The 15,552-nt window shown below is 36.2% G+C and overlaps 2 protein-coding genes across 2 annotated transcripts; both read left to right on the top strand.

Moving 5' to 3' along the window:
* The first annotated feature begins 413 nt into the window (after positions 1 to 413).
* On the top strand, positions 414 to 4,866 carry LOC110884141 (ACT domain-containing protein ACR2). The gene is made up of 8 exons (XM_022131823.2): positions 414 to 572; positions 1,323 to 1,401; positions 1,488 to 1,539; positions 1,628 to 1,742; positions 2,518 to 2,585; positions 2,670 to 3,368; positions 4,238 to 4,342; positions 4,454 to 4,866. The coding sequence occupies exons 2-8, from the start codon at positions 1,331 to 1,333 to the stop codon at positions 4,793 to 4,795; spliced, it is 1,452 nt and encodes a 483-aa protein (XP_021987515.1). The 5' UTR covers positions 414 to 572; positions 1,323 to 1,330; the 3' UTR covers positions 4,796 to 4,866.
* Positions 4,867 to 7,737: 2,871 nt separating this feature from the next.
* Positions 7,738 to 12,320, top strand: LOC110941012 (B3 domain-containing protein REM10-like). The gene is made up of 8 exons (XM_022182614.2): positions 7,738 to 7,844; positions 9,566 to 9,630; positions 10,329 to 10,608; positions 10,696 to 10,805; positions 10,885 to 11,119; positions 11,298 to 11,446; positions 11,526 to 11,760; positions 12,086 to 12,320. Exons 2-8 carry the CDS (start codon positions 9,571 to 9,573, stop codon positions 12,142 to 12,144), a joined length of 1,128 nt encoding a protein of 375 aa, XP_022038306.1. The 5' UTR covers positions 7,738 to 7,844; positions 9,566 to 9,570; the 3' UTR covers positions 12,145 to 12,320.
* Positions 12,321 to 15,552: the final 3,232 nt, after the last annotated feature.

Here is a 15,552-nt window from a genome sequence, read left to right as displayed (position 1 = left end):
AAAAACTGAATGCTATCGTTTCTAGATGGGGCAGTTTGATTTCAAAAGAATTAAAACACAATGATGATTTTGCCCTCATATTATTAAAAGTGATCTTTAATTAAAAAACGTCATCATGAAAATCCAAGCCATTCAAAATCAGATCAACTCACCATAAGCCTTTCTATGGAAGATAATTTGTCTTTTTACTATTTCTATACACATGAAGAAATAGAAATAGAAATAGAATTAGAAATAGTCAAATGATCAAATCTAAAAATTTGACTAAAAGGTTAATTAGTTTACTTGTTCCTCTTAAAAACCATATTTTGCCGACTTTTCTTATTTATCTCCACCATCAACTCCATTCTTATTTAAAGCCAAATTCTTTAACCCATATTCTCTCCATCTAACAACCTTCTATTGCCCTGATCTCCCTCTCTCTCTTTATCTACTTTCTCTTTGAAATTTATGCAGTTGATTCATCATCATCTTCATCTTCAAGAGAGAGAGAACTGAATATTCATTTCCAAGATTACATTCACCCATCTCCACCGTCTTCTTTAATCCACTGTTACATTTTATTTCCATAGGTGCATGTTAAACCATCTTTTTTTTAACGTTTATGCATGCAATCTTTTTTGTCTTCTAGGGTAGCCTTTCCAATATTCATTCTTGACGTGGTTGTTTAAATACTTATAGGAAAACTTCTTATTTATATATTATATCGAGTTAAATGTACATATATATCATATGTTTACGAATTTTCTTTCGATATTCTATGCATAGAAAATTAGTTTCTGAGCCGGTAGATGAATTCCCAGATTGATTTTAGTAATAGATTGAATCATCATTCATCACTACATGCATGAATGATAAACCCTAGACATTAATATGTATTAGCAGCAAGAAAAATGATAATTTCATATTTCATCGATTACTAATATCATATAATCTAGCTAGGTTCAGCAGGTGGTAAGCGGTAACACCGCGTATGTTAAGGGGCAGAATTTTGTGTTTAGCAGGGTAGAGTTCCCTATTCAGAATGGGGTAGCGGCACAACTTGCTGCTCGTCTACCTGTCAATAGACTGTAATCGTCTCTGTTTTAAATGTTTATATGTCGTTAATATTTTTTTCGATGGTAGTTGGCTTGAACTATTTGAGGCGTATCGGTTTTTTGAAGCATACAAGAACTTTCTGCAGATAGACATAGTTCAATGAATGAAAAACATTGTTCAAAATTAAAAAAAAAAACAAATTGATTTAAAGCAAGAATGAGAATGAAAGAAGAGAATTAAGGTTTATGTTTAATAGCTACCATTGACAGGTTTTTCTTGTGTAGTTTGCAGCATGACAAAAGCTTTTTCGCCCTACTTTGATCCCGAATTCGATTCCCTTTCTGAAAGGATAAACGGCCCACCGTAAGTCGTAGATAATATGGTAGTAAGCATTTTGCATTCTTGATGAAATTATAATTAATGTTCATTATTTGATTGGCTTTTAACAGTTGTAGAGTTACATTTGATAATGAAAGCTTAGAGGATTATACCATTGTGAAGGTAATTTGGTTTTCAAATAATAATGGGGCTCATTGAGCCAATTCTATGGTCCATTGGATTGATTTGGTCTTTATTATGTGAGATGCAGATAGACTGTGTAAAGAAGCAAGATCAACTTCTGGAAGTGGTGCAGGTTTTGACAGAAGTTAACTTAACCATCTCAAAGGGCTATATATCTTCTGATGCTGGATGGTTCATGGACGGTATTTCACCAATTTTGACCTTCCATAAACATATACTTTTCAAAATTCTATAATTAAACCTGTATTATATCTTTTCAAGGTTATCCAGTAATGGCTTCAATGTTCGAATCAACTTGATTCGAATTCAGTTTTCGAATAGAATTAGCAATCTATCCGAAATTAGACTTCGTAATTCTACACAGGCCAGCCCTGATAATTCATGTACCCTGTTCGAGCTCGAAAAAATGTGCCCTTAGGCCTTAACGAAATAGGGTATTGGGCTCACTAAAATTCTAAACCTAATGTCAAAGGGGTTAATAACTAATCTAAACCATAAGAATAGTTTTGTAAGGGGACCTATGTTGGTGTTGACATGGGTGTACCCTATTAAAAAAATATTTTACATATACGTATCGGTTTTTTTTTTCTAAAAAAAACATGCCTCTCGAAATATCGTGCCCTGGCCGGTGGTCCTCCCCGCCCACCCCGAGGGCCGAATTCTATATGATTTCGAATTTTGATTTTCAATTCGAAACTCGAATTCGAACTATATATACTTATATTTTTGTTATATCTATATATTTTTTTTAATAATATGTGCTTTTGAAATTCAACACACATGTACTGTACAATATTTATGTATGATATAATGTTAATTTAACCTTTTCAAAAAACACAAATTCAAGTCAATGTGAAGTAAAATGACTTTTTAAAGATTATAATTGAAATCTTAAGTTGTTTATCATATAATTACATGGCTAATATGTTGTTATTATTATGCTTTATAAAATTGTAGTATTCCATGTCAAAGAGGAGAATGGAAAGAAAGTGTCTGACCAAAGTGTCATCAACTACATCCAACAGGTAAATTTCTTATAATTCAGTCTTTAAGATTATTGCATTGGCAGGGTTAGGTAACTTTATAGCATGTCTTTTGGTGAAATACAGACTATAGGTTCGAAACGAATAGATCCATCAAAGATTACAACTCAAACAAGTAAGATGTACGACGCTAATCCTCAAGAAGAGCCAACAGCTATTGAAATGACCGCCACAGACCGCCCAGGCCTGTTTTCAGAGATATCAGCAGCCCTGGCGGATCTCCATTGCAACATTGTTGAAGCCCATGCTTGGAGCCATAACACCCGTTTGGCTTGTGTAGCCTACATATCAGATCAATCCTCCAATACACGCATTGATGGCCATCGTCTTGCAGCTATCAAACACCACCTCAACACCATTCTACATGCCTCTAACATTCCCGAAGACACTAGTCTACAGTCCTTACAATATAAAGACGCTAAGTCCATTGGCCTTATAGGGGCTGGCGTCAGTGAAGGCACCATGACCACCGTGGAACGGAGGCTGCATCAACTCTTGCTATTGGCTCAGGACTTTGATGTGCCACCAGTACAACGGCGCACCTGCTCTCCTGGGATCTCAGTGGGAGTGGATTCTAATGGTGAGAAAGAGGTTGAAAAGACGAGCGTTTTGATAGAAAATTGCTCTGAGAAGGGATATTCTATCGTCACTGTGCAATGTAAGGATAGAAGACGACTTATGTTTGATACGGTTTGCACACTTGCAGATATGCAATATGTGATATCTCATGCATCTGTTGATTCTCATGGAGGCTATGCCTTTCAGGTATGCACTCATCCTTAATTAGTTAGAGGTGTAAAATACTAAAATGAGGATAGTTACAAAGGAAACCTAATTAAATCATATCTAATAATCATGACAATGTTATAACAATAAACATAACTTATATATTCTCTTTTGATACAACTATTTTCATAAAATGCCAACATATTTTCTAAAATATTGGTCTTTTTAATTGTACAGTTCATTATATTGTCAAACTAGCTAGTTATTAAACTTTGAAAATTGTTGCATTGAGTCATTTTGACAAAAATAACCATAGTACCCCTAAAATGCTTCATCAACTTAAGAGGCAATATCTACACTTATTTAGTTATTATGCAAAAAGTGAGAGAGTAAATTACAAAAATCGTCCTTTATGTATGTTACTTATTGCAAATTGTGTCCTTTATCTTCAATAATTACAGAAAACGTACTCGATGTTTACAAATCCTTGCAAGTTATGTCCTTTAGCCCTAACTCAGTTAATTTTTTGTGGTTAAATCTGACCAAATGGACCCGACATGAGGGTATTTTGGTCATTTTAGTCTCATGTGGGGTCCATTTGGTTAGATTTAACCACAAAAATACCCTCATGTGGGGTACATTTGGTTAGATTTAACCACAAAAATTAACTGAGTTAGGGCTAAAGGACATAACTTGCAAGGGTTTGCAAACATCGAGTACGTTTTCTGTAATTATTGAAGACAAATGACACAGTTTGCAATAAGTGACATACATAAAGGAATATTTTTGTAATTTACTCAAATTGAGAAGTTGGAGAAAATTGAACTGAAAAGTGATCATCACATCATAATATGACCCAAACTATACCACTATGATCTTTATGGAACTAACTTCAACATCTTTAACAGGAGTATTTTGTAAGAAAGATTGATGGAGGTGCATTGTGCTCAGAGAGTGAGAAGCAGCATGCCATGAAATGCTTAGAGGCTGCAGTAGAGCGTCGTGTATGCGAGGTACTTCATCGTTCTCATCACATCTTAATTAAACATCTATGGTTCCAACACCAACTCAAGTTAAACCAGTTTGGTATCATGTTCTTAAGATTTTATGGCTTATTTGTGCAGGGAACCCGGCTAGAACTATGTGCAAACAACAGGGTAGGGTTGCTATCAGACATAACTAGAGTTCTTCGGGAGAAGGGGATAGTAGTACTGAGAGCCGATTTAGCAACGAAAACCGACAAATCTACAGTGGATATTACGTTCTATGTGAGGGACATAGTTGGAAACAATGTGGATGTTGAGTTGGTGAAATCCATGAAGAGAGAGATGGGTCTAATAGATCTAGCAGTGAAAAATGAGAAAGTTGTGAAGCCATCACCTGCTGTGAAGCCCAGGTTCTCAATTGGTGATATCTTTAAGTCTCAGATTGAGAGGCTTTCACATAGTCTCTTGACTTACATGTAAATTGCTTGGTTCAATAGGGTTTCGTTAGTTAGGTTTTTGTTCAAGATTTTTCTTTAGGTTTTGCAGAATATATGTATAAAGAAAGTTTATGTTAGGTTTTGTACTTTGTACATAATCCACTTCTAGTATTTGATGTTGGTATTAATATTGTTGCATAAAACAAACAAAGAGCAAAAATACTATTAGCGGATAGATCCTATAACTTCGGAGAAATCTAATAACCAATTGACTCACGTTGTATTTGAATTATTATTATCAACAATTGATTGCAGGCTAGTTATAATATAGAGTAAAATGCCAAGATATTTCATTCAAAAACTTAAACATTTTTTATCTGGGCGAGGGTTCAATTTTGTTGTCATTTTCATCTAATTGACAAACTAGATTATAATTTTCTGTTAACTTCTCCCATTTTTTTTTTGTTGTTTTCCTCGTTTAATTAAAACATATTATGGCATATGTTGACGATTATACCCTTCATTTAAATTGGGAACCGATAAAAAAGGAAGAAGTAAACAGAAAATTGTAACCCAGTTTGTCAATTGGATACAAATGACAACAAAAATGAAACATCAGGAACTCAGATATCAAAAGTTGTATTTTTAAATTAAAGTAACAAAAGTGACATACTAGGGATCATTTTAACATTTTACTGGATAATATAATTGGTACAAAATCAACAAGAAGATGACAAACATTGGATTATAAAAGAATTTAAAAATGATAATCACGATTCACGTGGGCCCTTCACTTATATTTTTTGGTCTGCCATTATGGGCTAGAAATAAAAATGAACAAAAGTGTTGGCCCGGTTATGTGGGTTTGTGTCTTCGTGCACTAGGCTGTTGTTTAGGCTGGGCCTCGACCGAGAAAAGGCTGTTTTAGTAGCATCAATAATATATTATTATTTACTAAACAAATAGTCAAATAAGAAAATGAAGCATACCGCAAAGAAATCATTCCGGGCTTTCCACACAAACCACACCGTGGATTGTGGAATAGTAGAAAATGTAATAAAACAATTTACTCCTTTTGAAATGAATCTAAACTTGAAGCCGGCCCATCAAGGGCAGACTTAGGACAATCTAAGAGAGGTCGGTTGGTCACATCTAGAAGTGTACAAATTGGTTTTTTTCAAAAACCGGTTTCAGTTATTAACTGAATCGGTTTTTATCCAAAACCAAAACCGGTTTTTTCAATAACCGGTTTCGGTTACTAACCAGTTTTTCAAGCCCAAAACAATAACCGGTTAGGACCGGTTTTTGCCAAACCAGTTTCGGTTATTAACCGGTTTCCCAGATCAAGAATCCTAACCGGTCTACAACCGGCGGTTCGGCTCGGTTGTAAAACCGGTTATAAAAAAACAGGTTTCGGTTTTTTTCCCGGATTCTATTCTAAAACCAGTTTTTTTGTACACCTCTAGTCACACCCCATGAATATATCTTTTTGTTTCGTACATTTATCCCGAGCAGCCCTCAAGAAAATTCGACACTTGCCACATCTATATATCTTCGGGGATATTTATTTACTTCTTAATGTTCAGACATTTTATTGGTTCAACACTTAGTGGTTCAGACTATTTGTTTCGCGAGCAGATGCCTTAATGGTTCAGACATTTGTCTCTGAATGGTTAACCATTACACTGAGTCTGAATGGTTAAGACCTCTAATATGAATTGGTCAGACATTTGCCTCTGAACGATTTAACATTATACTGGTTCTTAATGGTTCAGACTTTTTACTGGTTCAACATTTAATGGTTCAGATCTCTTACTGGTTCAAAGCTCTTACTGGTTCAGTACTTAATCATTCAAAAAAGTTGCCAAAGAACTCCATATTTTTTCTGCCATAAAACAATTTGTTTCAAACCTCAATCACCATTTTGTTAATAAAAGTAAGGGTGCTATACGCAGGGCTGTAAACGAACCGAACGAACACGAACGAGGCCTTGTTCGTGTTCGTTTGTTAAGAAAATAAATGTGTTCACAAACGGTTCATGAACACTTACCGAACGAGATTTTATGTTCGTGTTCGTTCATTAAGGAAATGAGCGTGTTCACGAATGGTTCACGAACACAAGCGAACACAAATAAATTTGGCCAACGCGATGAAGGATAAAGGTGGATGGCCCAGATAGTAGCACTAGAACTTGAATCCCTTATTGTGGAACGGAGGTAGATCATATTCGTCGATGTTAATAATGAGAAAAGAAAGGGAAATAGTGCATTAACAAGGTGAAAGAGGGTTTCCTAGTTTAATTGTTAGGGTAATGATATAAATAAAAGTTTAATAGTATAAAAAGTATAGATAAAATATATGAAAGTATAAAAATCTTTAATTAAAACACGAACATACGAACATAAACGAACGCAAATGAACGAATGTTCACGAACACCTTACCGAACGTTCACGAAAACAATTGAACGAACGAGACCTTTGTTCATGTTCGTTCATTTAACTAATCGAACGGAATTTCTTGTTCATGTTCGAACGAACGAACATAAACGAATTTCCCGCCGAACGGTTTACGAACTATTCGCTGAACGTTCGGTTCATTTACAGCCCTACGTGCTAAACAATTGTGATTTTGTAACTTTATAATCGATCATACAATGTTTGATCTGTTTCGAATATTGATAAATCGATCGATCATACGATGTTTGTTCTGTTTCGAATATTATTTAAATAAATAGAATTTTAAAGGATAATACTTAAAACGTTGATTAAATAATATTAAATTCTGACATTGTGGTGGTAGGTCTACGCTACCACAGTGCCACACTCGATTGATTCATTTAATTCTTACTCGATTACTGTAATCTGGGCCGTTGTGTACTTAACTGATCCAATGGCTAGGGTTTATCCCTGAATAAAGCATGTGTAAAAAGCTCACAACCCAGTTACCGGTATTTTTCCCTCCAAGATGAAATCTGCACACACGCTTCTCTCTCACACCACAACTCACCACGCCGCCGCCGCACCACCTTGATTCTGCTGGAGCCTTCACTCTGCCGGAGCACTGCCATCTCTTTCCGCCTTAATCTCCGACAGTATGTACAATCCATCCGATTTTTTTTGCAATCTCAGTGCATACGTTGATAATTTGAGTAGATCTATGTAGTTTGTTTACCAAACAATGAAACCGTAAAATAGATGACTTGAAAGAGGAAGACAAACAAACATATTAGTAGGGCTGCAAACGAACCAAACGAACACGAACAAGACCTGACCTTATTCGTGTTCGTTTGTTAAGAAATATATGTGTTTGCGAACGGTTCACGAACACTTATCGAACGAGATTTTATGTTCGTGTTTGTTTGTTAAGGAAATGAACTTGTTTGTGTTCGTTTGTTAATTTTAGGCAACAAACACAAATGAGCACAAACTAATGTTCATGAACACAAATGGAAATAAACGAACACAAACAATCGTTTCATGAACAGAATATATAATACACCGACACTTATTAGATATTTAATTTGTTGGAAGTTTGAAGTATTTAAATAGATATAAAAACTAAAAACACTAATGAACTATCGAACACGAACGGACAAGTTACCGAACGTTCACGAACATAAACATAAACGAACGAACACGACCTCTGTTCATGTTTGTTCATTTAACTAAACGAATGAAATTTCTTGTTCGTGTTCGTTTGTTTAATAAACGAACAAACACAAACGAACTTCATGCCGAACGGTTCACGAATTGTTCGCCGAACGTTTGGTTCGTTTGCAGCCCTATTAGGTCGATGTGCTTATGTAATTCGGAAATTTGAATGTGCGTTTTCTATGTGTGAATTTGGAATGTGTGTTTGACGTGTGGAAAACGAACGGAAGAGACGAAACTTCTAAATACATTACTGCCTGTTGAGTCTTGGAGCTGCGTTCAATATTAGCAACCGCACCGATTTGTTTCCTTAGTTCCTCCGCCTAACGTTAAACAAATAATTAGAGTTCAGTTTGACTCTTAGGAGTCAATTTTATAAAGGTCAAATAGATCAACATGGATCATAATATGAGAAGATAGATGAATTAAATTTAAATTTGGCAATTGGCCTACCTGATGTGATGCTAGAAGGAAACCAAAAGTGTATAATAAAAGGAATGGCCGAAACAGTTTTAGTGGAGTTCTCGGTTCGATAGTTTCTGAGGTAGTAGGGACCGCAGCCGTTGGCCGATGTGGTTTTAATCGAGGTGCGACAACTCTTGTTGTTCTGGTCGGGCGTTGACTGAAGGAGATCCACAAGGCTGCTTTATTAATAGCATCAATAATATTACTTCCCTAAATGTTAACAATTGTTTGTTCAGGCCCCTTTCTTATTTCCATTATTAAATAAAACAAACCTAAATATGCTAACATTTGACCCGTACCCATGACCCGACTTGACCCGAACCATCAATATCATCCCAACAAAAGTAAGGTTACTAAAAATCGTTAAAAGTCATGAGAAACAATTGTGATTTTTAACTATATAAACCTATATCATAAGATGTTTCAATTGTTTATAATATAATTTAATTAGAACTTAAATGTCGATGAACATTATTAAAATCTGACATTGTGGTAGTTGTATCACATTTGATTAAATCATTAAATTCTTACTGACTCTTATACATCAATTTATGAAGATTTGTGATCAGGAGAACTTAATAGTTGGGTAAAATATAAATTAATTCTTATAAAAGACTTGATTAATTTGTTTGTTTGATATTTTATAGACTAGTGTATCCTTTGAGATTATAACTTTATAGCATCGCATACTTTGCAGCAGCCATGGCTGATCCTCCAAATCATTTCTTCAAGTTCATTCCACCAGACTCAAAGTTTAACCTCGTAAGCTTTCTATGCATAACAGAAAATTGTACATGTTTCCATTTATTTACATCTCATCAATGCAACTAATAATTATCTTTTAGCAAACTTCAAACTCTCTATCTTTGATCATGCATAGGCATTGGTTTATAATGAATTAATGGTAGAATAGTACATAGTTATTAAAGGCGCTAAGCACACTCAAGGCGCATAGGCCTTGCCTGGGGCCTAGGCGCAAAGCGCAAAAAAAAAGCGAGGGCCTGAGAAAAATTAAGCGCATAATGAAAAAAAGTTAAAAATATATTATGTATTAGAAAAAGAATACTGTTCTTCAAATAAAATAAACAAAAGCTATTATATAAAACTATATATCATCTATTTAGAACCAAAAGTTATAAAAATATTAGTGTATTAGTACAGAAAAGTAGTTTTCCTAAAATAAAAGTATAAATCTGGCTAGAATCTTGTCGGAATTTAGAGAATTTGGCCGGAAACTATCCGGAATCTAGGAATCTCGCCGGAATGTGCGCCTGAACCATCATCTGGAGAATTAAAGCACAAATTCCTCGACTTAAAGCGCAACTGCCTCGCCTCGCCTGAAAAATGGGCCTAGGCGCAAGAGGCGATGGCTTTTAACAACTATGGAATAGTATGAAGTAATCTGGACATAGATGAAAATATAAAATAGTTATAATAATACATACTTTCTCTATATACAGTCGATTCCGAAATCTTTTTTGACGAAGTTGGACGGATGGAGAGGTAAGAAAGCAACACTGAGACGAGGGTGTCACAAATGGGCGGTGCACATTGGCGACGGAGGAGTTTTTGGTGACGGTTGGAGGAAGTTTGTGGTGGAGAATGGAGTGCAAGAGTTTGACATTATTGTGTTCAAACATCAAGGAAACATGGTGTTTGATTTTGTTGTGTTTGACCCATCTACATGTGAAAGACAATATCCAAATTTACCTGACAATTTACCTGTCTCTCACACACATAGTAAGCTTCGTTCTGTTGTACTCTTTGCTTCACAGAATGTACATTACTTGTCAGTTGACATTAGTTTTGTTTTGATATATTGATTAGAGAGGTCGAAAATGCTCAATAAGCGCAAAAGGGAAGATGAATTTCGACTCGATGATGATAGTTGTTTTGTGACCATAATGACACCTTATAATATCAGAAGAAACACATTGGTAGGTTAGCTTCCTGTTAGGTGATACAACAAATAACAAAATGTAGTTTGAACAAATGCACTTATACTTTGTTTTTCAGAGTGTTCCGATGAAATTCGCTAGATCAAACGGATTAACTACCAAAAGAATGCGTACACAAATAGTTCTAGTGGACGAAGCAAAGAGGACTTGCCCAGCAACACTCTATATCCGGACACATCGGATTTGTTTACGGGGTTGGCGTAAACTCAGGATTAAAAATAACTTAAAAGTCGGGGATGCGTGTATGTTTAAACTCATAGAGGATGGAGAAGTGCCCGTTTTCAATTTCTACAGTACGTTTCTCTCCAACTCCTTTGGACGAACTATTCAAAAGGGGGTGGCGGCGCAACTTGTTGCCCGACTACCTGCCATTGCTTTGTAATTGTCCTTTTCGTGTGGAATGATACAGTGCTTTTGATTATAAAAAAATTATATTAAAAAAAAATGTTTACACGTTAACTTTGTATTCAGATCTAGGAAAGAAGAACGCCAACAACCACGTTCAAGTAAAGAAGGAGAGTAAACCGACGATAAAGATAAAGAAGACGACTGGCTCGAGTCTCGGCAATCATCCTTACTTTATTATAACTATGAGGCTTTTTCATAGAGAGTGTGGTCTGGTAACTTTTATAAACCCTAGTTGAATCTTAAGGTAAACGAAAAATAATTTATTTTGATGATAACTTTTCTCATTTGTAGTATCTTCCCGTTAAATTTTGGACATCAAATGGTTTGAAAGTAGGAGAATTAATTCTTCGAGACGATAGAGGTAGATCATGGAAAGTCCAACTCAACAAACATGGTAAAAGACGATTATATATTGGACGTGGTTTTAGAGATTTCTGGGTGGCGAACGGACTAATGGAAGGTAATGCGTACAAGTTTGAGCTAGCTGAGAACGAGAAGGATAAGCCTCCCATTGTGAACTTTTCGTGTAAGCTATTATATTTTCTCTGTCTTCCATCGTTTTGGTTAATGGTTTTTTTTTTTTTTAAGCAAAAAGAATACTATTATGCCACTAGACATTATGAAAGGGACTGGTTAGACTTTGGTTATAAAAAAGGCCTGCTAGCTCCCATCTAGTCAAAAGTTAAGCCTCCAGCCAGTTTGTCATTAGACATTAATCAACTATTTTGTTAATTATTTTATATTATAAATGTGGAATAGATATGTTCGGTTTTTTATATGGTTATGAGGTAGATGCACTGATATGCACTATAACAAGTTTATGGCCTGAATTACATATTGATTTGTTGCAGTGGCGGTAGACTCGACTCCATCTGAAATAGAAGACCGTCATCCTTCATCCGCAAAGTGAAGTCCTACTACGTAGAATAGTCGCCGCTCCGGTCCTTTCCTTTCTATTACCTTTACATCACTGACAACTATTCCTAAACCCTTTCGTTACGGAATGACAGAGAATAGTATGCTTTATGATAATGATGTTGTGTTTAACTTTTTTAACTTATAGAGATTATGGAAGGGGAATTAATATAACGTATTGCCAGCAGATAACTAAGTTTTATAAGAAATCACTTACAAATACTCTACTTTAATAAAACTACAAATATATAAATTATATGCCATAATTTAATTCAGCTTGTTTATTTACCGATTCAATTTTATATACATTATATTACATGCTAAATTGTTAGGTAAATGCATTATGATTATGATTATTATTATTATTATTATTATATATTACGTTATTTGTTTTTAAAAGATCATGAGATTAGGCGTGATCAATTCAAGCTAAAACATGTGACAACTCCTATTTTCGAACCTATCTTTGTGCAACGTTCTGTAATTACGTGAACTTTATTAATTGAATGTTATGATTATGTGATATGTGTGTATTAAATGTTAGTATAGTAAACGAGCCCAAACCGCACACCATAACCCGATCGCACAAGGCCCACCCGGTCGCATAAGCCCATTTGGGCCACACTCTTGGATTCGGCCCATTCCTTTGTTGCGCATAACACTTAGAGTGTTTGTAACTTTCTCACATGTTGCAAAAACACTATCACACACAAAACCCTAGCTTCTCATTCTCTCTCTCAAACCGACGGCAACAACCCTTTGGCGATCGAAGATCATTCCTTGTTCGGATCACCCTTGTTCACTCGAGACCTCACTTGTTTCAATCCTCTAACCCGGTTAGTATATGTTTACCGATTTCATGCTTGGTGATGTTGATGATATAATCGGTTAGTTTATATTAGATGATGTTGTGATTGTTTTGATTGTATATGTTTACATTAGGGTTATGCATGCTAGTAAACGATGGAAAATTATGCACACAAAATTCGGTTATGCGTATATAGGTTGATGTTCATATAAATGGTTAGATTATTGTTCATGTGAATATTGTTCATGTTGATTGGGTTAGGGTTCATACGAGTTCATGATGTGATGGCCTGTTTGATCGATATTAGGTTAACCGTATGTTTGGATATTGTGTTGATTGATCTGTTTTTTCGAAATTGCCAAGATGTTTGCTAATATTTAGGAATTGATTGAGCTGCAAAAGATGGAAATCTGTTACACGTTGTCTCGACCAGGGTTGCGAGTCGAGAACCCTCAGTCTCGACTCGAGACTACCTTATCAACACAAACAGCACAAGCCGAGACCACGGTTGCGGGTCCGGTTGCGACTCGAGACCGTGTAGTCTCGACTAGACCATGATGACTCGAGACCCCCTCTGTTGCGACTCGAGACTTCAAAACCAGCACAACTAGAGACCACCTAGTCTCGAATCGAGATCGCTTAGTCTCGACTCGAGACCGTGAACACTTGCACATCTTATTGGACTTTCACTGTTACAAGCCCAACTGATTTGGGCCGGACACATGGACTCATTTACGTGACTTTGCTATTGATGGACTGCCATGATTTTTCGTGTATGCCATGATCAATACTTGTATGCAACTAGATGGAATATGTGTAGAAAACTGATGTGCGTGAAGTGTTATATTTTTAGATATATATTTAAGCCCTTTTTACACTTTTAGCCAAGTTTTAAATTTATAAAACACGATATTTACTAACACTAAACACACATATGGGCAAGTGCACCCATCGTGGACGTAGTATAGTGTTGGTAAGATACCGAGGTCGTCCAAGGACACAAGAGCTTTTAATACCGGTTTATCCTCAACGTCTAATCAAATCAAAAAGTTAGAAAAATGTTTTAAACTAAGAAAAATAAAAACTAACTAAATGCTGAAAAATAAAATAAGATAAAAACAGATAGACAAGATGAATCACTTGGATCCGACACGTGTATTAGTATAACCTTTGATTATTTTCGCACTTTTGCACTTGTTTAAGAGATTATCTTAGTTATTGTAGTAGGCCCCTCTTTTGAAGGCGACGTTACCCTCAACCCAGTAGTTTGAGTCAGCAAGGATACAATCCTAAAGGGTCGGATTATTGAAAGATAATGAATTAAGTTATTAATGCAAATTATGGTAGGCCCCGCTTTTGGCGGTGACGTTACCCTCGGCTAAGTAGTCTGAGTCAGCAGGGATACAGTCCTAAATAGCCGGGTTATAGTATTAATAGTAGTTAGCTTATGAGGGGGTCAAAGAGTTTGGATCCCCGCCATCCAATACCTATGGGCATTGAAGGAGATCCTACTAAATTTGACCCAGGTCCCAAGCAGGACCTCTAAACGCTGAACAAGGGCAAGACCTTTACCAAACCGTTCCCTTAACCCCCGACCAGGTAGCCAACATACCTCCATATAGACCGTGGAGATATGAATGGTGAAAATCTTTTATTTTATATAGACAGTAAAATAATGCCAAGACACCACGGACAAACGATAAGGAAAGATCACCTTCAACATAAGTAACTAGTTATTAAAGTCATTAATACAAAACCAAATAAAAAGTGCAAAAGATTAAAAATAAAAAGTATTATACTAAACACTTGTCTTCACCAAGTGATGTAAGAGACTTAGGCAAACATGGCCTTGATTGTCAAGAACTCTTACTATCAATCTTGGATCCCGAGACGACTCACACACTCTATGATGGACAATGGATGATGGTGGTGGATGATGGTGTTATGGTGGTGGTGGGTGGTGGATGAGGTGTGAGAGAGGTGGTGTGCCAAGGGATGAAGGAGAATGAAACCAAGCTCCTCTATTTATAGGCTGAACAGAAGGCTGGACACGGCCCCGTGTCCGCTGGACACGGCCCCGTGCCCGTCTGACACTCTCTCTCTTCATTAATTGTAATTGCGAATTACAATTAATGCGCCTGCTGTACTTTCAACACGCCCCCGTGCCCGCTGGACACGGCCCCGTGCCCAGCAATGGAAGCTTCTACTGGTTTGTCTTTTCTGCTGCTTCCTGGGCACGCCCCCGTGTTCGCTGGACACGGGGCGTGTTCAGACTCTGTTTTCTTCTCTTTGTCTTGGGAGGTGCCGTTGAGGGTCCGGGCAGTCCACTTTTGTTCCTTTTCTTGTATTTATGATAGAATTAGTGGTCTTTTTGCTTCTTTTGTGATTTTGAGCTCATTTCATCCTGAAAATACAAAAGGAAGACAAAAACACTCTTTTTCCAACATTAGTACTTAAAAAGGGTTAGTTTTATGCCTTAATTGATGTGTTTTATATGTTGCATTTTACACACATCAAATACCCCCACACTTGAACTTTTGCTTGTCCTCAAGCAAAACTCTTTTAATGTGGCTTACACTCCCAAATGGAATAGGT

The sequence above is a fragment of the Helianthus annuus genome, chromosome 1 (assembly GCF_002127325.2).
Source record: "Helianthus annuus cultivar XRQ/B chromosome 1, HanXRQr2.0-SUNRISE, whole genome shotgun sequence".
NCBI classification, from domain to species: domain Eukaryota; kingdom Viridiplantae; phylum Streptophyta; class Magnoliopsida; order Asterales; family Asteraceae; genus Helianthus; species Helianthus annuus.
The sequence above is the reverse complement of the archived record's forward strand: the minus strand, read 5'-3'. Positions and strand labels throughout refer to the sequence as shown.